At 49.8% G+C, this 23,875-nt stretch overlaps 1 protein-coding gene across 2 annotated transcripts in view; it reads right to left on the minus strand.

The window, feature by feature from the left end:
• Positions 1-5,542: 5,542 nt before the first annotated feature.
• Positions 5,543-23,875, minus strand: part of RAI2 (retinoic acid induced 2) — a 46,844-nt gene continuing 28,511 nt past the window's right edge. For both annotated transcript variants that reach the window (XM_074605601.1, XM_074605611.1), the window contains exon 2: positions 5,543-8,299. In XM_074605601.1, the coding sequence (XP_074461702.1) occupies positions 6,524-8,194 (1,671 nt within the window). In that variant the 5' untranslated portion in view covers positions 8,195-8,299 and the 3' untranslated portion in view covers positions 5,543-6,523. The remainder of the gene's footprint in view (positions 8,300-23,875) is intronic.

The raw sequence follows: 23,875 nt of genomic DNA on the forward strand, positions 1-23,875 counted from the left end.
GAGTGATCTGACCAGACACCAACATCTGCTTTACAAAGAGATGAATGGCTCTCTTGACGCTATTGGTTTTATTGACTCGATTTCCAGTATCTGTCATGGGAGCCCCGATACCCATCTCACTGAACTTCAGCATCTGAGCCAATTCCCCACCTAAAGTGCTGTTTGCTGCAAGTAAGATGGAGCAATCCCCATAATTGAGTCCTTCACCGAAAGACCTAGTTGGTGTTCAGAAGGAAGTGTTCAGGTGCCCATGGTACTAACCAATAAATCCTGCCTGGATCCCATGGTCTACCACACAAGGGATCTTGCTCAAAAGTCCAGGTATCCAGAATATCTAGCCCAAAAAGTCTATCCATAGGGAATGTTTCTGCTCTCTTAGATCTCTGTTGCTGCACAGTTAGAGCTCTGTTGCACATCTCTTGTTTAAAGTGGCAAAAGGCGGACAACAAGCATTTAAATATTCTGTTGTCTTTTTTAACCCCACTCTGACCCCCCTGTACATGAATATGGATGGTGGTAGGTGAGTGTAGCACATACATCATGAGGCTTTAAGATCAAATGTGGCAGCTTTGTGCCATCACGGTTGAGCTGTGGAGGGTCTCTGAAGGGCAGGCACATGCTCTCTTACGCTGGATCATCCTCTGTGGACCAAGTTTTCCAGGTACTTAATTTGAAACATTTGTTTAAAGAATGAAAAATCCACCTGATACCTTTATAACTGTGCACGCAGGTAGGGTGGTGGGTTCTTTTCTCAACAAACAAGAAATGACTGGTGTATCAAAAGCCTCAAAAATTAATAGCTTTCCCATGCTCACTGATGGGACTTTTAGGGGTTTCCTTGCAGTACGTAAGCTCCAGAAAGAAGGACCTCCTTGTTCTGTGTCACCCTGGGTCTGCGAGATGCCAGACTAGGACAAAAGTTTGCCTTATCTTCGGTTCTTCTTATGCAAAGAAAGGATGGGAACTCCTGTCGACGAGGATGTGGTGGGAAGGATGATATTGAAACAATGCAGAAAATGTGACCGTTTTGAGACAGCTGTGGGCTAAGGAACATTAGTAATCCCAGGAGCAAGGGGGGGCCGGGCACAAGCTGATGTGGGGGTGCGATGTGTTACCAGCATCTCACTGGAAACGTGCACTTCTTAACAGTGAAAACCAATGTTTTATGTGGAAAATAGTGCTTCCTTCCAGATATTTGCTTAGATTGTACCCTGCTGTTTCCTCTTTTAATTTTCCCCTTAATTTGCATGTATCCTAATAATTTCAGTACCAGGATATTACGCTATCATTCGAGGAGAGCTTGGGGTATATGGGCACAAAGCAGCGCTAAATATTTTAGCGATTAGTAATTTTTCTCCCCAAACATGAAGAAATGTTTCAGATGGTTCAACAACAGAATGGATTTTCCTAGCAGGGCTGCGATACCAGGATTTTAACGACTATGGAAAATACGTTTTCCGCACTAAAATTGGGGGATTTGCTTGTGTGTGTAGGTCTGCCCCGGAGTACTCTGAATTGCAAACTTCAGCATTAAGAGTATGTGGTATAGTCTAAGAGAAATGCAACTTTAAGTAAGAGGAGGGGGAAGCATTGGGGAAAAATGTGAAAGGTGAGTGAAAGAAGCAAATTGCACAAACTAACATCCTTAATGTCGCGGTGGCAGGCTGGCTGCGTTCGGGAAGGCAGGAACCGATCCCAGCCAGAGGAAAACAAGGTCTTTGACTGAGCCCTTTGGCATGTTTTTATAAACTTGAGCACAAAAAGAAACTAAAACATCTGGCACCAGGATATTATGCAATGTTGTTTTATGCTATTTTCATTGTCTAAGATTCTTCATGAGGACTGCTAACGAGTCGCTTATTGTTGTCGGATCGCTGTCCTGAGGTGCCTCTGTGCCAGCGAAGGGGCACAGGCTTCTCTGAATCGCTGCTTTCGGCGCTCAGTGCCCGCTTCCGTGCCAGCCACTTTCCCCTGAAGGCTTTTGTGTGTGAGAAGTGCGTGAAGCTGCTCCTCCAGCCCCCAGTGGGTCAAACCTCTGCAGGGATGTGCAAGGCGGCGCGATGTGTCTCAGTGCTCTGGTGGGGGGGGGGGCGGGCGGGGGGTGGATGCTGAGCAAAAAATGGGTAGAAGTGGTTAAAAAAGAAAAGTTGGCACTGACCGGGAGACATAGTGGCATATTGGCAGAACCATATCACAGCCTTTGCTGTTCTCCTTCCCCTCCCCTCCCCTTCCCGACAGGCTGGCATTGCTGCTGCTCTTCCCCGTCACCCTGCGAGAGCAGGAAGGTCACGCTGCCCGGTGTGCTCTGCATGAGGGTGACTTGGTGTATGGTCTCCCCCCAGCCCTCGCTTCTCGGCTGCCTTCAGCCCAGGAAAGAGTTAGCGCTCGCCTTTCTTCCTGCTCTCCCTAAGCCCAGTGGCCCTGGAGCCTTGTCTTTGAAGCTGACGCCTTCCTTTTCTCTGTCATCTGCTCGTGGCCAAGGGCTGCAGCTTTGCTTCTCCCTCTCGTTCTCTGGCTGGCTGCTTGCTAACGTCAATAAAGGTGTGACGGTCGCAGGCCTGGAGGTGGCTCTTATCTCCGCTTCTGCTGCCTGCTTTCATCTCCCCGTTCTCCACCTTTTCCTTGCGCTTGTAATTGCCTGCTTCTTACCTGACTCCTTCTCTGTTCTCTCGGCCTAAAAACCACCTGGTCCAGCCAAGTTCTCTGTCTGAGAAGCTTCTTGTTCTTCTTTTGTATTCCCTTCTGTTGCTAACAGCCAACTCCCTGTGCCGCAGCCTTAGCCGTGCACCCCTGGTCCTGGGGCTGTGCCTTGGGTGGCGCAGGGGAAGGGGACCGACTGCTCCAGGGAAGAAAAGCTCCAGGCTGGTGCATCTGAGCTCTCCCACCCTTGAGGCTGCCATGTCCCGTGGCCTTCATCAATGCTCCCCTCCTCGTGTTCGGTGTCTGCCTGACGGGGGGAAGAGAGCAGTAACCCCCATAACCCTCTCCCCTCTCACCCAGCCCCTAATAAAAGCCCACCCCCAAAGTCCAAGTCAAAGGAAGCTTGGAACCAACAAGAGGTGCCCTTGAGGGTCTGCCCTGCTCTTCTCTCTCTCTCTCTCTCTCTCTCTACCCTGCATATACCCATCATTGTAAAACATCTTCCTCCTACCATTACGGCTTAATGACTTTTCCTTCAACTTCGCAAGAGGTATTAATGTCTCCATTAACAGCCACCAGAAATGGAAGCTCCATATATCACGAGTGCAGCTCCCCGTCCTTCTCCTCGTACAGAAGTTTCAGAAGCAGTTAAAATGTAGCCCTGTAGAAAATTAATGGCCCAATATACAAAATCTGTAATTGCTGCTAGAGGCGAGGAGGAGGAAGAGGTGGAAGTGCTCAATCTTGGTGTAATTAAGTACCTTGTTCTGTGGCTGCTTCTCCCCCGTGCTGACGGGATGTAGGACTCGTGCTTCACACACGAGGCATGGTGGGAGGCAAATGGTCCCTACTTAGTGTCGTTTGCCCAACAGAGTGTAACGTCAGGAGAGGTGCCGGTGTGTGGCTTCTCTTCCCGTGGCACAGCCCTGAAGGCTGAGGTTGCATGAAAGGGTAGCAGGGGAGGGAGCGGGAGCTGACTGAGCCTTCCCGGAAAGATGCTGTCCAGAATATCCCCCCTGCCGTCGTGGTTTAAGGAATGGAAAAGGCAGGCGGTGGGGCGGGTGAGCCCATTCTGCTCTGCCCATCCGTTTCTCGTGGGGTGGCTGCAGCCCGTGTCGCCTTGTGGCAACGGGGATGTTGGTGGTGACCAGCAGAGGCAGGGAGCTTGGCCCTTCTGGAGACAGCCCTGTAAAGCCGGCGGCGGGGGAGGCTAGTCCTGGCGGGGCAGAGGGGGATGCTAGGGCAGTTGGAGCCTGCTCTGGTTTTCCTCAGCCCTGTTTGACAGAGGGGAGGTTGCAGTGACTCTTTGTGATGGTCTGGGGGACGATGCAGCCGCGTGGCTGCTGGTCTGCTCTGCCTTCGCAACCGCTACCAGTTGCCTTTAAACTGAATTAGTTGCCCGTAGGCGTCGGGTGTTTTGACAGTGCTCGTATGGGTTTATAATGGCCATAAAGCTGATTTAGCCTAATTTGTTGTCAGGGTTTTCTGGGGCTTGTGGTCTAAATTCAGCTAAACCAGAGCGCTGTGTGCAGAGCAGGCCGGCAGGTAGCCTGAAGTTAACCTGGCAGCACTCGCAGCTCCCAGTAAAGGGCTGCAAAGGAGGAAAAACTCAGCACCGGCAGCCAGTGTCACCTGTTACAGGTGCCCCATGGCCGCCAGGAGGGGTGGCATCGGCTGGACGCTCTCCTTCCACGTGCTGAGGATGCTGCGGGGGATGAGGCTCACACAAGGATGGCGGGGATCGGGGCGGTCAGTGGAGCTGATGTAACCACCAGTGTGAAACGCACATATGTTTCTTTAAAAAAAATAATAATAATTAAAAAAAAATCCCAGAAACTTCTTTTGAATTTGCTTCTGTCAACTGTGAAATAAAAATAACAGCAGCTAATGCTGTGACCTCCTTCTTTTAAAATAATCTGGTGTGGCCCTGGGGAAAAACTAAATTTTCAGAAGGTTTTTGACACTCTGGAGACGGGCCCGCTCTGGGGCAGTGACAACTGGGGCGGCCGTCCCAAGGGATGGCAAAATCCTGAGCTTCTGCACTGCAATAACCAGAATATGACACATTTCATCAGCGCAGTTTCTTGGAAGGAGCAAAACAAAGTAGCAGAGTATTTTCAATGAAGAAAACAAAATATTAAAAAAAAAAAATACAGTCAGATGACTAAACGTTAATGAAACCATCAACACTTTACGCTCTTCTGAACGTTGTCAGTTTTGCCAGCTTTGGGGAAAAGAAAAGGCTTTAAAAATACTTAAAAAGTGAGAGTTTGACAGAATTTGATGCTACGCTTATGTGAAAGTCCTCCATTTTCATATTCGGCAAGAGGGCAGCCATCGTTCAGCCCAGGAAGAGAGAAACAGCCTTTCCTAACCTCTTAATGAGGTGCATTTTCTGAATAGTGAATTGTTATTTGCTGGCATCAAAATTTTCAGTAGATTTTTGGCATGACACCGGTGCCTAAGGGTGGGATTAGACTTCTAACCCAGAAGCCGCTTCTTTGGGCGATTCCTCATTGCATGAACAACTGCAACAACCTTCCCAAAACTGTCCAAGAGGAGTCTTGGAAGTAGATTGGCTGCAGGCAGATGAACGAAGGCATAGTTTGTGTGCGATGGCATCCAGCTGGTGGGTTTACAATGGATTTTTTTTTTTTTTTTTTTTTTATTTAGACAGTACTGGTGCAGCGCTGGGAACACGGCATTTGAAATAATAACAAAAAAGAGATTTTCTGCGTAACAGGTATAGCCACCAAAAAGGCAGCGCCCACCGAAAATTGTTCTCCTGCCCTCGCATTTGTCCTTCTGTGGGGATGGGTTTTTACAAACGAGCCGTGTGAACTTAAAAGCTGACATAGAACAATGCATCTCCAGCCCATTTCCATACACAAGTGCAAAACCGTAACCTACCAGAACTTTTATTTTAATTGTACATTCACATTTCTCCATTGACGTGGGCGGCTCGTACACTGCCGAGTGATAAAGTTACACAGGTCTGCTCTTTCACGTGCATTGATTTCAGCCATCAAAGAAACTTAGAAAACTAACAATAAACAACTTTTCCATATATCTGTAACCAGGCTGGGAAAAATTATGCTACTCTTCCTTCCCCTCCCACCCTTCGGCCACCGAATTCCCCTGACTTTTAGGCTTTTCTCTTTTGAATGACCGCTAATATTGCTTAATATTTTAAGATGGTTTCCTGTGGGTCTCTCGCAATGAAGCTGGTGTTAGGTGCACTGTACCGCTTGCTCACTCGCGCTCCTCCAGAAGCTCGTTTGGGCACATCGTTAGCGGCTGTTGCGATGTGCTCGGGACAGTATAATTTTTCTTAGCCTGTTATTTTTTTTTCTTAACATTTTAGGCTCGTCACAAGTCAGCTGCGGCGCTTTACAGTTTACAGACTTTTTGCCAAACCTTGTCCGTACACTGAAAGCAACTCAGAAATGACAAAAAAAATGCCGCAACCAATTAGCACGTACAAACATTTATTTTGAAATGTCCATTCCGACCATTATGAAGAATTACATCATCAAAGCACTTTATGGCAGTGAAAATAGCTCTTACCCCTCTGACTCATCCCTTACTCCATTAAAGCTGCAAAATGTGCAATCTGCTTGAAAAATAGGTTGCTTTTTATTCAGTTTCCCATGAAAAGTCAAAATTCGATAACAAAAAAAAAAAACCCAAAAGAAAAAAAAAACCAACCAACCCAGCTTATAGGGACTCTACATCCGATCCTCTCCCCCTTCCCCCAAAAATAACTTACAAAGATAGTTTAAAGTTTTAAATGAGTTTAAAACCAAGTGCATCTTTTTTATTATTTTTTTCTTCTTCTTCTTCTTCTTCTCATAATAATCTTAAAATTCTAAAAACCCATAATTTACTTTCTTGGAAAAAAGGCAGCGAGCCGTTGCTTCTTGATTGGAAGAATATGTATCTCCGGCGAGTTCATTTTCTTTAGCTTTACGCTCCTGTTTTTGACGGGTTTCCTGAGGGCCTCGGCAGCATCCCGGGGCTCGGGCGGGCTCTTCACGTCGTAGCACTGCAGCACCGAGTCCTGGGGCAGGTCCCTTTTGAAGGAAAAGTTTTTGGTGGAGACCCCCGACAGGCCCTTGATCTTGCCGCAGAAGATGGTGGGCACGGCGTCCTTGACCGAGACGATGACTTTGGCTGTCTGTGAGGTGCTGACGATCTCGATGTTGTTGCCGGCCTTGGGCTCGCAGCCCGCCCTGCCCGCCTGCTCCACCAGCCACTTCTGCGGTTGCCGCAGCAGCTCGGACGATCCCCCGCCCGTCCCCTTGCCAGACGCCTCCTGGGGCTTGCAGGGAACGAAGGGGGCGGCCGGGCCGGGGAGCTTGTCCGGCACGGGGTGAACGCCAGCCTCGGCGGTGGCGGTGGGGACAGCGGTGGCCGCCTCCCCGTGGGACCCCCCTGGCTTGCGGCAGGAGGCGAGGGACAGGTCCAGGGCCCCGTCCTCAGGGGGCGGTGGTGGCGGCGGTGGCGGCAGGGCGGCCTCGCCGGCCCGGGGTGCTGGTGGCCCTTTCATGGAGAGGTCCAGCGCCTCGTTCTCGCCGCCCATCTTGATGACGGTGTGGCGGCTCAGCTGGGGAAACTCCCGCGGGTGGAGGAGGTCGAAGGGCTTCGTCTCCTCCTTCTCCAGGGGGGTCTGGGTGCCCTTGCAGGAGTGGGGGGTGAAGAGCGGCGGCTTGGGCAGGTCGGGGGCCGCCTTGGCCTCGGCGCCATGGGGCACGGGGATGGGGACGGGGATGGGGATGGGGACAGGGACAGGCAGGGGCACGATGACAGGGTAGGGCACCAGCAGCGTGGCGGGGGGGACCAGCGGGGAGAGGGGCGAGCTGAAGGCCTGGGGCGGGAGGGCAGCGTAGTCGGGGGGAGGCTGGCAGGGGGCAGAGCCCAGGGCGCCCTGCGAGGGAAACAGGTCCTGAAGGACGGCGGCGAATCCCGGCGTCTGAAAGACGGGGGGCAGGACGGGCTCCTGGGCTTGGCTGGAGGGTTTGGGGTCCAAGAGCTGGGGCTGCCCAACGGGGGCAGTGGCGGTGGGGGGGAAGAGGCCGGCGTGCAGGGGGCTGGCGGGGCAGGTGGCCCCCGGGGGCAGCACCAGGGGCGAGTTCAGGTGCTGGAAGACGTGCTGCTCCAGGAGGACAGGCAGTGGGACGGGGCCCTGGGTGGTCATGACGTAGGGGGTGGCGGCATTGGTGGCCGGCATCTGTGGGGCGGCGCTGCCGGCCACCTGCAGGTGGATGGGCAGGACGACAGGGCTGTCCCCCAGGCAGATGGGCTGCAGCACGGTGGCTGCCACCTTCAGGGCCACCCCGCTCTGTGACTCGGCCGGTGGCGTCAGGATGGAGGGCGCGGGGACGGTCACCAGAGGGGACAAGGCCTTCTTCATCAAGTCGGCGGAGTTGATGTTCCAGGCCTCCGCCGTGATCAGCTGGGCCACCCCGTTCTCCAGCTTGTTGTTGGCCATGGCCGAGGGCGAGCTGGTGACGTCCATGGGCAGGTTCGGGGCGTCCTTGTACAGCTCCTCCATGTCGCGGGGCTTCTCGGGCTCTGCCAGCGCCGCCTCTACATCGCTGTCAGCGGGACCCGTGGCGGCTCCGGGCTGCCAGGAGCATCGGCACCGACATAATTTGGCCTGCAAGCCAGAAACATATTTTAGGCACCGCATAAATCTCCCCCTTAAAATAATATTTGCAATTGCCTTTAAAGACTCCATCGCCGAAGAAAAGCCGTTAAACGTTTCCACGCTTCAGGCTAACGGCTCCATAACACCGTGTAGTGTATATACAGAGATGCTGGATATACATACATCCGTGAGTGTTGTACGAAGAGTTTTGAGGAACTTATATTTAGCCGTAAACACAGATAATTTAAAAGGGCTCGGGGGCTGCCTGCAGCCAAACTCCCCCCCTGCCCCAGCAGGCAGCCTGAAACAAGGACGGGGGCCGTCCGCTTCACGTTTTTAAACAAAGCTTCACGTAATGACAGTGCACGGCAGAGCCAAGCGACAGCGCGCTGTTCTAACTCAACAAAAGCCCCCAAAACAAACATTTCTAAAAATACCACGGCTCAGAAATGTTCCGCTCTGGGTGAAGGGCCCTCGCTCCCCCTAAAATACTCATCTTTTTTCATCCCATTGGGATTTACTACAAGTGAGCAGGCGACCACCGCATGCTGCCTACAGCGCCTCCGAAACTGCCGTGTGCGGGGTGAGAAAGGAGCAAACCCAAACCAAACCCCGACGTCTGCCCTGCCACAGAGCTGGATGGACACAGTAAAGTGAACCAGGCACCTGAGTCATAAAAGACACAAAGAATAAAAAAAAAAATAATAAAAAAATAAATCAAAGCAACTTCAAATTAATTTTGATGGACCAACTCTTTATATTAACCAAGCAAACGTCAATTAAAAAATAAAAAAAGGGCAGAGAGGTTTCCATTCGTGATTGCAGTGAAATTTGTAGCCTGTTTCCTAAGGAGATTAACACCCCTTTCCCCCTGAAAAAAAAAAACTACCCAGCAAATTAACACCACTGTGCATCCATTTATTTAGACGGATAAATAATTTCTGCCCCGCAAGCTGCCGCCGGCAGACTTTGGCTGGGGGCTGGCCGCTCTGCCTGACACTGCCCGTGCCTCTCCCGAAGTGCGCGGTGCATCCTGCCGTAGTAATAATCACCATGGAAACTTGTCCAGTTTCAACTCCGTTACCATGGGAAAGCACCGGCGCACCCCAAATTTACATTTTTCACCTGCACGCGGCCAAATCCTGCTCCCTACAAACGAAACACGTGCCATCGCCGCTGACCGGGCTGCTGGATGCGAGCTGCTTCCCTGCATCCCCCAGGCACGCTGGTGTTGGGATGACAGGGAGGGCAGCGCCACTCCGAAATTGGATGGGTGAGGAATCCCAGCCTGGGGATGCGTCTGCATCCGAGAGCATGCGAAAAGCTGCACCAGTTCTGCCGCCACGTACAGAAATTATTTGCTCACATAGATGTTTGTAGGGCCGACAAACCTGCAAACTAAGAGGGAAAAGGGGGGGGGGAGCAAACCCCACAAACAAAGGCTAAAAATTGTCCAAGGCAGGGAAGCGGGAAATCTCCCAAGTCTCTCCTGAGACCTGTAAATCCTTGGATTTGGCAGTGAGATGCCACGGCGAGCGCAAGACTACTGAAATGTCGGGAGTTAATAGTGGAGGCTGGTTGGGTAAAATGCCGATAATTTATCAGGCGCGTTTGAGTTCTTAAAAAGGATTTTTAAAAGTAAACAGATGAGTCATTTCTTTTCCTCTCCTGCTGCTGGCTTAAGGAGAATAATTCCGGATTTTTCTCATCTCATGAAACGTTCTGCAGAAAACATTCACGACTATGGGGTTGAGATTTTTTTTGTTTGTTTCCTTTTCCAGCCTCAGCTGAGACAGATTACGGGCAGACAGAGGTGCCCAAATACCAAAAAACAGGAGCAAAAATCAAATCCCTTATTCAGAAAGTGACAACTATTGGTACCAAAACAATCGGGCCAGTCTTGTTTTGGAACAAAAAAACAACGACCAACCAACCAACCAGAAGAGCAATCGTTTCTAAAAATAAAGACAATGAGGAAGACCGCTCAGCAGATTCAAGCTGGAAAAAAACCAGACGTTATTGTTTCTGTTAAGGAATTAAAAAGCCATTTTCTACTGCTCTTATATAATCTCTCCCTCCCTCTATTTCAAATGACCGTTTTGAAGCGCTGTGGTCTCTGCAGCGCACACCAGCATCTCTGCTCCTCCAGCTGCTGCAGCACAGCCCAGTATGTTGCACATGACACCGGCTCTTTCCAACGTTTCTGTTTGCTCGAGAAGCGGCAGAGCGCAGTGTTTTCACCGGGAATTAATGATCTGGCGGGGACAGGAAATGACCCCCTGTTCCCCTGGCAAACCCATTTAACGTTGAGAAATAAGAAAAATTAAGATGAAAATTATGCTGCGTAAGAGACTTGAGGGATTAGCGCGCTGGTTGGACCCACGGAGAGAGAGACAGATCACTGCCGAAGATGAAAGTATAAAACACAATAAAATCCCCCCATTGCCGCTTTAAAAGGCAGCAGGGCTGGAGGCAGAGGAAATACCTAGATGAGGGGAAGAAGAGCTCATCTATCACCATCAAACACCTTGAAGAAACGCCTGTGGGATTGGCTGGGGTTTTTTTAAGGCATAGTCAAATACTGTTTTCCATGCTGAATCCTATACATTTCTGGGATCTATAAATATATATTGTTGAGCTCGTGGCCCTACACTGTCCCCGGGAGGGCTCTACCATGCAAGGGGAAGGAGAAGGAGAGAAAGGTGAGGTGCAGCCCTCGACCCAGGTCTATGAGCTTGGGGTGAGGTTTTTCCCCCCTCACCGTTCCTGTGCGGAAGCATACCTTTCTGTACTTCCAGCACACCTGCTTCTTGAGCATGGGATCGCTACAGAGAAGAAGAAAAATACATATATGCACTTAAAAATATTTCACGATCCTGCCCGCAGCTTGGCAGTAGCTGACTGCCAGGCACAGCGGAGTCCCAGTGCAACCGCTCACTGCACCCTGTAAAGCAATTTTCGGTTTCACCCAGGGAGGCAATCCCAGGGCAGCTAAACATGTATTATTACACTAAACACCTATTATCAGGTCAGTAAGCAGACGGCGTGAAAAGGATCCGAGTCCCTAAGCCTCAAAAGGGGAAACGTTTGAAGATCTGGGATCAAGAGGCGGTTTGAAGTTGTCCAAAGAGCTGGTTTGTAGTTCCCGGACTCCTTTTTTTACACTACGTACACTGATTACATGGTACAAAACTGTAAGTCAACATGGACATGACTTACAGTAAAATTTTTGATGTTGATATCAATGGTGATAGCTGTACTATATTTCTCCTTTAATAAAAATCAACCTGAAGTATGTGCCGGGTTTGGGGTTTTTTCAGATAAAGTATTCAGAGTTACCCCGTTTTTAAAACAAGTTTCATGTAGTTAGCATACACAAACAAAGGTAATATAATTCAGTGAAACTGCCTTAAGTTTCCTCTGTCTACCAACACCTCAGTGCTGGAAAAATCAATTAATTTCACTTCCCTACTTATCTATTTAATATTTAATTTGCTGTTTGTTTTAATTGAAAAGAAGCTTGCAAGGCTGAAAAGAGCCCTATTGTAAATAACCCGGGCTTTCCCACCAGGGCGCTGATAAGAGTTAAGTTCGTGGCACTATGCAATGGTGTGTGTAACTGCACAGGAAATGGTGTGTTAGCTGTACCGAAATGCCATGAAAGGGGTGGTGATAAAAAAAAAAATAACCTACAGAGTCATCTCCTGCTGATGGCCGCGCCACAGACTTTTCTCAGGGCTGTTGCGCGCCTTCCTGTGGGATCTCAAGACTGCGCCATATGCAGCTATCCCCCTGCTTCGCTTGCTTGCCCGTACTGCGGCTTGTACCTTGCTATCGACACAGAATTCAAATTATACCGTGCACCCTGTGGAATGGGTGCTCACTTTGTGGGATGCCCTGCTCAGTATCTCCTGGAAAAACTGGGTTTCCTTTCATTATAAACACAGTATCCAAACCAAAACATAATCAGAAATCTTGGCTTAATGGAACAGCTTGGGGACAAAGTTATGGATGGATTTGGACTTCGGTGTTCTGCCAAAACTTGCTGCTTGCTGTCAACTGACCCTCCTGCCAGAAGCAACATGTTTGATTTTTGCTCGGTGAAAGTCCATTACAAGGGCTGTGGTGAGAGCACCCCTGATGGGGACGCCCCATCACCCTTCGGGAGGACGATGGCAGACCTGCCAAGCACCCCCGGTGGCACGCACCTGACCAGAGCACCATGCCAGGTCCTGCACGCCCCGGTCCCCGTCAGGCTCATCCTGCCACCCCATGGCAGCACTCCTCATCGCCAAGGAACCTGGCACCCAACCTGTGCCCTACTGAGATGTGGGTTTCTGAAGGAGCTCAGGGTTGCGCCTGCTTGTCCTCGGCTGTCTCAGCGGCCAAAGCCTGACCCATCTTTCTGCATCCTTCTGCAGTAAATATGCGAATGGTCAAGGAGGACACATATTGACATAGCCAACGAACAATAAATCGTCTTCCATCCTGCAGTTTTTGCTTTGTGTAGTTCAAGCCATACACAGATAAAGGCTTTACCATATTGTTATTGGGGCCTTGTTGCTAGAATAGAAAACATGTATTTGAATAAAGTGAGCTTTCATATACCAAATATATGGAGGTATTAACACACAAATAGCATCCAGGTTGTCTCTCCCATACACGCAAACCACAGATGATTTCAGCAGTGTTTGTCTCTCACATTTCTCGCGGATTCACCTATTCAGGCACCTGGGACCGACACTCTTGGCCATCCCTTCTAGTAGTGTAATCCCCGAGCACCACAGGGCAGAGGATTAACCAACTCACAGCTAACGGCGAACTAACCTTTTCCCCCGTGTTTCACCATTCGTGGTGCTGTGTTTGATATCCCCACGCACCTCGGCCGGGTGCAGAGTCACCAGGAGGGATGGTGGGACCTGTCCCCTCTCTGCTCACAGGAGGGCTGATGGTGACCCCTCTGAGATTTGGCCAGGCGGAGTGGAGGACAGGTTTCAGGAGATATCAGACAACTTCAGAAGAGGCTGGAGGAATAACAAGGCTCTGACTCAGCTCATGCAACAGGTACTCTTTTATTTTCCACTGCTGCATTATGGATCCTTCCGGGAGGCAAACCTATTTGTGTCAAGGCTCCCGTCCAGGCTGTTAAGCCCTGGGGGAACGAGAGGGAAAGGAAATCATTACAGCAGCGCAAAATGGCATGTTATAGATGGGACATTGACAATATGTATACACTGCTTCAGCACAAAGCACAATCGTTCTCAAATGCAGCGGCTTGACTGGCTGATCCTACTTGGGTCTTTTAAATAGTTCAGCTGAGAAATACCATGGTGGTCTGCCTATTGCACAGGCTGATCGCCTGCAAAGAGCCGCGTTACAGTCATATATTTGCTAACTATATTGCTGTTGTCAACAGCCTGTAGTTAGCAATCCATTCTGGGAAGGAGAGAACTCACTTCCTTCTCATTTAAAAACAAATCAGACCAATTGAAAAAAAAATCCTGTCACGGGCCTGAAACCAGTGTCTTTACTCCCAAGGGCAATATATACAAGACAGACGATAAATGCCGTGGAAGGAATAGAGCATTTGGCTGACAAATTTCAACCTGTAGTGAATTTTTATACTCAATTTGAAAGCCTCGCAAACCCCCCTGACACTTGCAGCGGAAATTGTGACATACCCCTAGTGTAAAGGAGCCAGCACAGGCCGCCACATTGCCAGACGCCTCTTCCTCTGCTCCATTCACAAACCATTCTGATTACTAGATATGACACTTAACTGAAGGGCTCCTACTTTGAAAAGGACCACTGCTCGTGCAGTATATAGTATTACATATAAGCAGGCACTATAAAAACAGGGCTACTTTGAAATTATTTGAGATTGATATTGCTGTTCCCAAATGCTCACGTTTCTCATATCCACAGCACACCCCAGTTCCCGGGGTCTCTACACTGTCACGCTTGGAAGAACCTTGCAGCAAGTTTCCAAATATAAAACCTTTCAAACGGTGGTTTATTTTTTTCCCTTAGCATAATACAGAAATGCCTAAACAGCGGCAGCTGGCTTAGCCTGCAGTAAACTGAACACACACTCCGAGGCAGAGCCAGTGCACAGAAGTCAGATGTATTAAACCTGACATGTGAAGGACAAATATAAATTTGCCAGCCATAATTACTGCTGAGTCACATGCCGCCCAGTTCGGTGACTGGGCTCCAGTCACTGGGCGGTGACTTTGACCCAGCCAGCTCTTTTGACCCAGTGCAGCTTTTGTGCTCCAAATTTCTGGAAGATGAGTTACCGCTTTTGCGACTGCAGAAGCATCTATTTAAATCAGCTTTCCCTCGCTGCTGCTGGCAGCGTGCAGGTGTCTCCCCCCAAAGCATGACGTAGTCCCTTAGGATGGGGACGTCGGTGGCTGCAGCAGTGTGGTGGAACGGGTGCATCCATGACACAGCGAATCACAGCCCTGCCCTGAGCGCCTGCGGTGGGGAGGTGCCGCTTATGTGGCCCTGGGGAAGCATCTTTTCACCAGCAGCTTCCCAAAAGCCAAACTGTAGGTCTGCTTGCTCCTGGGAAAGTCCTGCCGCACTCCCCTCCCCGCCTCTCAGCCCCATCGTGCACCACGGCTTGCTCAGAACCAATGAATCACAGACAGGTTGAGGTTGGAAGGGACCTCTGGAGGTCATCTGGTCCAACCTCACTGCTCAGGCAGGGCCACCTACAGCTAGCTGCCCAGGACCATGTCCAGGCAGTTTCCGAATGTCTCCAAGGATGGCGACTCCACAAGTTCCCTGGGCAACCTGTGCCAGTGCCCAGTCACAATCACAGTGAAAAAGTGTTTCCTGATGTTCAGAGGAAACCTCCTGTGCTTCAATTTGTGCCCATTGACTCTGGCCCTGTCACTGGGCACTGCTGAGAAAAGCCTGGCTCCATCCTCTTTGCACCCTCCTTTTGGGTATTTGTATACATTGTTGAGATCCCCCCGAGCCTTCTCTTCTCCACACTGAACAGTCCCAGCTCTCTCAGCCTTTCCTCATAGGAGAGGATGTTCCAGTCTCTTCATCACCTTCATGGTCTTTTGCTGGACCCTCTCCAGTATGTCCATGTCTCTGCTGTACTGGGGAGCCCACAGCTGGACACAGCACTCCAGGTGTGGCCCCACTAGTGCTGTGGGGAGAGGAAGGATCACCTCCCTCAATCTGCTGGCCACACTCTTCCTAATGCAGGCCAGGGCACCATTAGCCTTCTTTGCAGCAAGGGTGCATCACTGGCTCATGTTCACCAGGACTCCCAGGTCCTTTTCTACGAAGCTGCTTTCCAGCTGGGCGGCCCCCCAGCACATACTAGTCCCTGGCATTGTTCATCCCCAGGTGCAGGGTATTGCACTTCTTGTTGAGCTTCATGAGTTCCCTGTCCACCCATTTCTCCCACCTGTTGATGTCCCTCTGGGTGGCAGCATGACCCTCTGGTGCATCAGCAGCTCCTGCCAGTTTTGTGTCATAAGCAAATTTGCTAAGGGTATGCTTTGCTCTCATCCAGATCATTACTGAAGATGCTGAACAGGGCTGGACCCAGTATTAACCTCTGGGGTACACCACCAGTCACTGGCCTTCAACTGGACTTTGTGCCACTGATCACCACCTTCTGGGCCCAGCCATTCAGCCAGTTTCCAATCCACCTCACTGTCTGCTCATCCAGCCATTACATCAACAGGTTCCCAACGAGGATCTTTCGGGAGACAGTGCTAAAGGCCTTCCTGAAGCCCAGGTAGACAATATTCACTGCTCTCCTCTCATCTGCCAGGCTTGCTTCTCATACAGTAGGTCACCTTCCCATGGGGAAGGCAAACCAGCAGCAGCTGAGTGTCTAAGAAAGTCTACATTAAAATGATTATCAGGGAAAAAATGGACTTACTCTAGGGATATCTCTTGCATCCGAGCTCCTGAGATTTACTATACCGTGACCTTCATTGTTTTCACACACGCAGTGCACCCACGTGTTTACTTTTGGGGTGAGATCGTAGGAAGAATGCAGACTCAACCTAGCATTAAAAGACTTCTTAGGCTCAAAAAGTAAAGTGCATGATTTTCCTATGGGAAAAAATATTTTAAACAATTTTTCCTGTCATTAAATATCCCACTTAACTGATTATTTAGTATCATTTTCAATCAAAACATTATATTCGCCAGCAAAGCAAAGAAAAATGAGCTGTTTTGAGAACACCGAGCTAAACAAAACAAACGAGAGAGCTGTAACTTTACAGTAAATTTTAAAAACCATGCATTTGTTTTCCCAGCAACTGATACACCAATGATAACAAGAGGAAAAGGATACCAATTAAATGTAATTGCCAGCCCCGCTTCCCCCAAAACCCGAAACAAAAGGCACTCAGTGTCAGCCTGATAAAATATTTGCTCCTTTCCCAGTCAAGTGCTTTATTAAACAGTCCTTAAAGCATCTCAGTTCTTACAAAGGACTTCCAAGTTTGATGTCAGCGAAACAACTTCAAAGCCTCATTAGTTCCCCGGTGGAGGTTTGTTCTCTGCTCAGAGACACTTGGCTCGCTATTTTGTCCTGACCCTCTCCACTGATCGCAGGCTCAGATATTTTTACTACATTCATTTGATCTTTTCCAATATCCAGATGAGAACTCGTATCAGTGTGGCAAAGGCCGCCGTCCGTTGCCCATCTCTGCTTGCTTACGTGAATCTGTCTTGCTCCTGCCTTCGAAGGATGGGGTCCCCTCATGGACCAGTTACCAAGTCTCAGCCCACAGGTTAGTGAGGTAAAGTTAAAATCAGTTTTTAAACTGCTATAGCACTTTTACAGGTGAAACATCTGACTTTGCCCCATTACACCAGGATGGTTTTGACCACTTGACACACACAGAATCACGCACAGAATCTTCAGAGTTGGAAGGGACCTCTACAATCACCTAGTCCAACTCCCCTGCTGAAGCAGGACTGCCTAGAGCACATCACTCAGGACTGCATCCAGGTGGGTCTTGAAAGTCTCCAGAGAAGGGGACCCCACAACCTCCCTGGGCAGCCTGTTCCAGTGCTCTGTCACCCTCACCGTAAAGTTTTTTCTCATATTTGATTCGAACTTCCTATGTTCCAACTTGTGCCCATTGTCCCTCGTCCTGTCACTGGAAACCATTGAAAAGAGTCTGGCACCATCCTCCTTCAACCCACCCTTTAGATACTTGTAAACATTAATAAGGTCTCCCCTCAGCCTTCTCTTCTCCAGGCTAAAGAGTCCCAGCTCTCTCAGCCTTTCCTCAGAAGGGAGATGCTCCAATCCCTCAATCATCTTAGTTGCCCTTCACTGGACTCTCTCCAGTAGTTCCCTGTCCCTCTTGAACTGGGGAGCCCAAAACACAGTATTCCAGTTGTGGCCTCACCAGTGCAGAGTAGAGGGGGAGAATGACCTCCTTCGATAGCTTCGGCTGTCTCCCGACTACCCACACAAGCGAAGCACACTAGAGTTCCCCTCGAAGGGTAAACCAGCTTCACCAGCTCAAAACCCATCAACGAAGTGAGGTGCCTCCACCACTACATGCACCGCGAGAGCCCCAACCCTTCAGACGTGCTGCAAACCCTTTCCCATCCCCTCCTTACAGCACGCCAGCTCCAGTTAAAAACATCTTTTTCTTGGTGCAGACAAGGCCAGAATAGGGCTAACCTCAGCACCGTTGAGGGGACTGCCCTTAAACTTGTCGTGCTTCTAGACCTTCCCCAGACAGAGAGGAAGAAGCAGCATAAACCAGGCTGAAAGTCTTTTAAAGCCATGGGGGTTAGAATAGCAAATCGCGATGGTAACCCACCTTCAATCAACTGAACGACAAATTTTCACATAACCTCTCCTTGTCCTAATATACTTTGGCTTAAATAAATAAATAACAAGTAGAAAAGCAAAACCAAGTAAAACACTGAACGTTCCAGCTCCAAATCCTTTTTGGTGAGGTACGAATGCTCCTATCTAAGACCACACGTAAGGACATGGAGTTGATTAACCACACGCATATGAGCCACCCAGTTTGCCACGGTGGGCCAAAAGGGCAAACCCCTTCTCCCGCCTGCAGCTCTGATGGTTCTCAGTGGCGCAGATATTGTCCCAAATGACAAGATGCAGGGATGGGACAAACAGCTGGGGACCAAAAACTGACTCATCAGCTTCTCTTCTCTCGTGGGACAGGGTTTCGCTTGGGAGCATGGACAGATACAAAGGTGCAGGAGTATCAGGGTGCTTATTGGGGAGCAAAAGGGTAGCGGAGTCTTCCCTCCCCTGGTGCTAAACGCAGTTATTTAATACTTCATCCTTCCCCACTGGCATGAGTAACCAAATGCTCCTTCAGCTTGCCCCTTCAAGATCAAGTTTTATGTTCATAGCTTCAGATTTATTAGATTGACTCTCCTTTTCTTCCACCCCATCACTTTGATAAACCAAGCCCAACGTTTCATCAGCTACATGATGGTACTAATCCTCAGCAGAAAGTACACCCATGTCAGATTTCAAGCTTGCCCTGCTCTTGAAACACCCCTATCTAAAAATGTGTGGATGGAAAAAACTTTCAAGCAAAAATAGCCCCTTATTTTCATCCCTGCAAAATTTGTAAGCAGCTGCAGGGATTTTGTTTAAAAGAGACAGAAAAATGTATGACTCCTGTAATGTGCGGAAAAATGCAGCATTTTTTCTTTGAATTTCACATACTTTTACACACTCACTTTCATCACAGTGTCTGTACCAAGTGTTTCCTGGTCTGACTTTGAGGGGCAGAGAAATGACCTCTTCCCTCCGTCATGCCGTGATGCACGAGATGTCAGCCTTCTGATCGAATTCAAGGTAACACCAGCGTGAGATGCAGCACAAGGGTGCTGATGAATGTAACAAGACCTCACAACTTTTCAATATGTTTTCACCCACAAAGGCCAATTTTTCCCTCCTAGAAGCGCCTACGCTGGACTGTGAAACAGAGATGCCTCTGACCACAAATGATATGTAAATAACAGAAAATACTGAAAATCTGTCTTGTTGCATCCCAGTGCAACTGAGGTTACTGCTGTTCAGGTAAGAGGTCCAGGTTACCTCTAACACCTACAAACGCCCCACGTGCAATGCATACATGCAGCAACTTCTTGTCTAGCGCCTTTTGCCTCATCCATTTGACCGTGAGGTCCTCTGGGCAGCGATTGTTTTGGCACACGATTAGCACAACACGCAGACCTCATCTTGGGTTCCAGTTACTGCTGCAATCCAGATCATCCATCACTCACGAGGACGCGTGGGCAAACACACACCGGCACACTCACCGAGGTGGCACGGGGCCGCCTTCCCTCGCAGTCTAGTGGCTGGCCACTACTTGCCGTGGCCTTCCTCCAGTGTGCCTTCTCCTCCCTCTTCATCATGTTTCTCTGCTGCTGGAACACTTATAGTCTGCCTAAGTATGAATGTTAATGTCCGAATTTTACTAATTTGATGCTAAATGAACAGAGACCTTCCAGCCAGTTCAAAGGAGTCTTCTCCAGCCAGGTAACCTGGCTCCAACCGACACACTGCTCACACCGCACGGAGGCGAGACTATGCCAAACTGTGCCCAGGCTACACAAAAAAGTAATAATGCTCTTTGTCATCAGGGATCCAGACTCCGACCACTCAGGAAAAAAGGGCTATATTTCAGGAAATGCAGGCAGGGCAACCAGGGCTGTAAAAATAGCACTGCTATTGCAGGTAACTGTAAATATTATTTTCCTGATACTATCAACCAGTCAACGTGAACACATTTCGCAGATGCGTATTGCAAGAGGAAACAAGGTCGGTCCTGCCCATACTTTTCCATCAAACCTTTGGAGAGCACATACATCGTGATGAACGCAGTATACCAAATTTTGTTATTATCACCTCCCCTACCTTAATGATGGCTGCATGGTTCCAGTAGAGGAGCGCACAGCCGTAGGATATAGAGCCCCTGACATATTTACTGCAGCATTTTTCACCAGCAATTTCCGCTGCGATGTGTGCTCTTACGTGTTCAGAAAAACTTAGGGAAACTGCAGGATGCAGAACGACAATTACATCTTTCCCAGATGAGACTACTACGTTAATGGATCGGCGCCATCCATCACCATAGATTGTAAGTCCTCTGGGGAACGTCACCAGGCCACTCCAATAAATCTGCCCAGGAGATTTTGTATTTGGCTGTTCAGCTCAGCCTTAGGAAGCAGTTTAGCAACACGCTCCGCAGCATGACTACGGCCGAGCTCTCCCGCTGAGGTGACGTTGCTCTACAGCCATGAAGCTCTGGGTGCAGGATTTCCTGCACACCAGCATGGCAAGGCACGCAGGGCTGCAGCCTGGCGTTAATTCCTCATGCGGTCGGTTCTTCAAAGAACCGAATTTTGGTATGCAGATCATAGACCGCGAAGGAAGAAAGCTGACTGCGCAGCTTTATTCCTTTACCAACAACAACAAAGAAAAGGAAATAAAAAATAAAGAAGAACAAAACTAACAGACAAAAAAAAAATACCTGCCAGCAGACCGGTGCAGCTCAGAAGTAAATATTTTTGCTGTCAATCTTCTTGATTCTTCAAGCCACCTCAGTCTGCAGGCAGAGCAGACTGTCTGCCGTGAAAATGTAAGGTGATGCTCTATTAGGGAAGAACATACTTCTCACAGGCTCTTCCCTCGGGAAAGCCAAACAAATAACCCACAAATAAAAACCTCCATGGCTGTACCTTGTCCTAGCTTATCCTTGTAATAACAGGAGAACCAGACCTGAAGCTGTCTCCCATCATCTCCCGTGCTAATGCAAATACAGGAGCAGTGTAAGCGCAGGCTGAGGGGAAGGTCAGCCCCATCGATCCCCTTTTGGGAGGCAGCTCCAAGTGAGGGGGTCCGAGGGCACTTTTGTCTCTCCCACTTTGTGTATATTCCGTTTCAGGCGACGATATATTTTCCTGACACGCCATTCATGTAGCTAAGCATTTCCTCGTACAGTACTGGGGGTGGGGATCTGCCACAGCATTGCTGCTCCCAGGCTTAACCGTTTCGAGCCCTCTCTTCCCTTAGGCACCCACCCCACCCCACGCCTGCCCCAACGCCACGGGCAATGCACATGGTCCTTCTCCCTCACCCCTGGGTCCCCAACATGAGGGCATCAACATCAATGCCTGTTCCCACCAGGATGGAGCCACCGCCAGACATGCCACCTGAAATGGGGACAGCCTTGGGGTGCCACCCGTGCCTGTCCAACCCTCCCCATCCCCACGCCCCAGCCCTTAAGCTCTGCATCCCCAGGGTGGGAAATCCCCTCCTGCTGTCTCAGTATGGTTACACCGAGTTTGGCCGGAGGAGCAGGGATGGAGACCAATGGCTTGAACTACTGCAGCTCCTGTGGCAGCGAGTACCTGATGGTAACCAGAAGGGAGCACGACAGAGCTTGGGAGATTAGTAAAACAAGGAGGAAGTAGTTTTAACTACAAAATAATTTCAGGGAGTAAAAACTGCCTATAGCCTGCATAAGTCATGAGAAACGGCACACGCTCATCTTGCCTCAGGCAAATCCATATGTTGATAGACAAGCTCAGCTACAAAAATGATATCCTTTCTTGCAGACAGAAACAGCAAGAGCACCCAAGAAGTACAAAATATTCAGTATTTTCTTGGCGGGGTGTTAGAGAAAACAACAGTGCTCATTTAAGAGCTTGCTGTTGGCAAAAAGGGAGGGCGGATGTCTCCATCCCTTCCCTCCTGCAGAAGCTCTCCACCACCCCTCCGGCGGGGCAGTCAGCATCAGGTCTCCATGTCTGCCCCCTGCTCAGGGGGCTAAGCCACTGCTGGACGGAGGGGCTGTGGTCCCTTTTGGCTTCTCCTGTGTGCAAATTGTGTGTCTGCTCCACGCCACCCCGAAAAACCCCATGGCGCCAGCTGGGCATCCTGGCCAGGCAACCCACGTCCAGGGACGGGCACACTGCGAGATGTCAGAGCAGTGTGTGCCAGGCCACTGGGCTCCTGGGGGGCCACTGCTGGCCAGTCTTTGCCTGGGATGGCAGCTGAGGGAAATCAGAGGAGTCTGCAATAGGAGAGGCACAGCAGGAACAAGCCACACGGCAACAGAGATTGCAAAAGAAGCCCAGAGAGCTAAGCTGGCAACCAAGAAAACCTCTGGTTTTACCGCACGTTGGTGGATGCGCTCATGTGCCAAACTGTTGGCCAAGCTGGGTATAAACATCTGAACAGCACAAACCAAACCAGAGGAGACAGCTGTCCCCCATCTCCCTTTGTGACCCCAACCGAATATTCCCCCAAAAGGTGTCATGACCCATAGTTTGCGAAACTGAGCAGACAGCTGCTGGCCACAGTTGGACCAGGAAGGGTGGCCACCAGGTCAGGCGTGAGTGACCACAAACCAGTAGCCAAGCTCTCTGCCAAGATGTGTTCCACGCCAAGAGGGTGCTGGAGCCACCCAAAACTCAGCATCCCCAATTTCTGCAATGGGAATCATAGAATCATCTAAGTTGGAAGGGACCTTTAAGATCATCGAGTCCAACCATCAACAGAATACTGCCAAAACCACCACCAAACCATGTCCCTAAGCACCATGTCTACCCATCTTTTAAATATCTCCAGGGATGGTGATTCCACCACTTCTCTGGGCAGCCTCTTCCAATGTTCAGTAACCCTTCCGGTGAAGAAATGTTTCCTAATAAGGAAGGACAGGCTGCAACGACCAACCTGCATTTCCTTGGCTGCCTCCTGCAACTAATAGGGCTATCTCCACAAGGTGCATTTCCCAGAAGTCACTTCATGCAGGGTAACTCCATTAATGTCAAGGGATGGCTGCCAGCTGCTGGCTGCTGGGTGCAGCGCTTGCCTCTGTTTGGGCAAGGGCCCTTGGACCCTGCTGGCAAAGTCAGTGCTGGCCCCCAGAGCCAGGGCTTCATGGAGTATGTGGCCATGGGGTGCAGGCCCTTGGCGCGCATCCATCTTCCCACCCCCAGGTGTCCTCCATGTCCAGTGGAAAGGCTCCCTCTGCAAAAAGCATGAAAAATCAATAGACGCCATTGACTTTTTTTCTGACGTGAGCAATTTTATAGCTTAATGCTAACCAGAGTAAGTAGGAGAGCACGCTGCTACCAAAAATTAATTAAAGGCAGGGGGGAGGTGGATCTCCAAAGATCCCAAAGTCACCCACTACGATGAACGCCTGGTAAACCCTGCCCTGTCCTTACAGTGATTAAGGATGATTCAGTCCCTGCTCTGGGATGAAGCTTTCACCAGGACCCAGCTGCCAGTGCAGGGGCTGGAAGAGGAGAATGGGGCACTGGAGGCCGGCTGTTTGGGTTTAGCTGTCCAAACAGGCACTGAGGGATTAGGTCCCTTTGCGTGTGCGGTGCTAATTAAAGGTTGTTTATTATCCGATTGTTCCCGATAGTGTATATTTCTTCTTTGTGTAAACACAGCCGACGTCTGAAAAAAAAAACCAAAAAAAAAAACCAACCCACAAACCCAAAAGGAGTGGAAAGGCCCCCATTGGAGCGAGTGATGGGGTGTGATGGACGCCCCGCAGCCCGCCCCACCAGTGC

This window comes from Larus michahellis, chromosome 1, assembly GCF_964199755.1.
Source record: "Larus michahellis chromosome 1, bLarMic1.1, whole genome shotgun sequence".
In the NCBI taxonomy this organism is placed as follows: Eukaryota; Metazoa; Chordata; class Aves; order Charadriiformes; family Laridae; genus Larus; species Larus michahellis.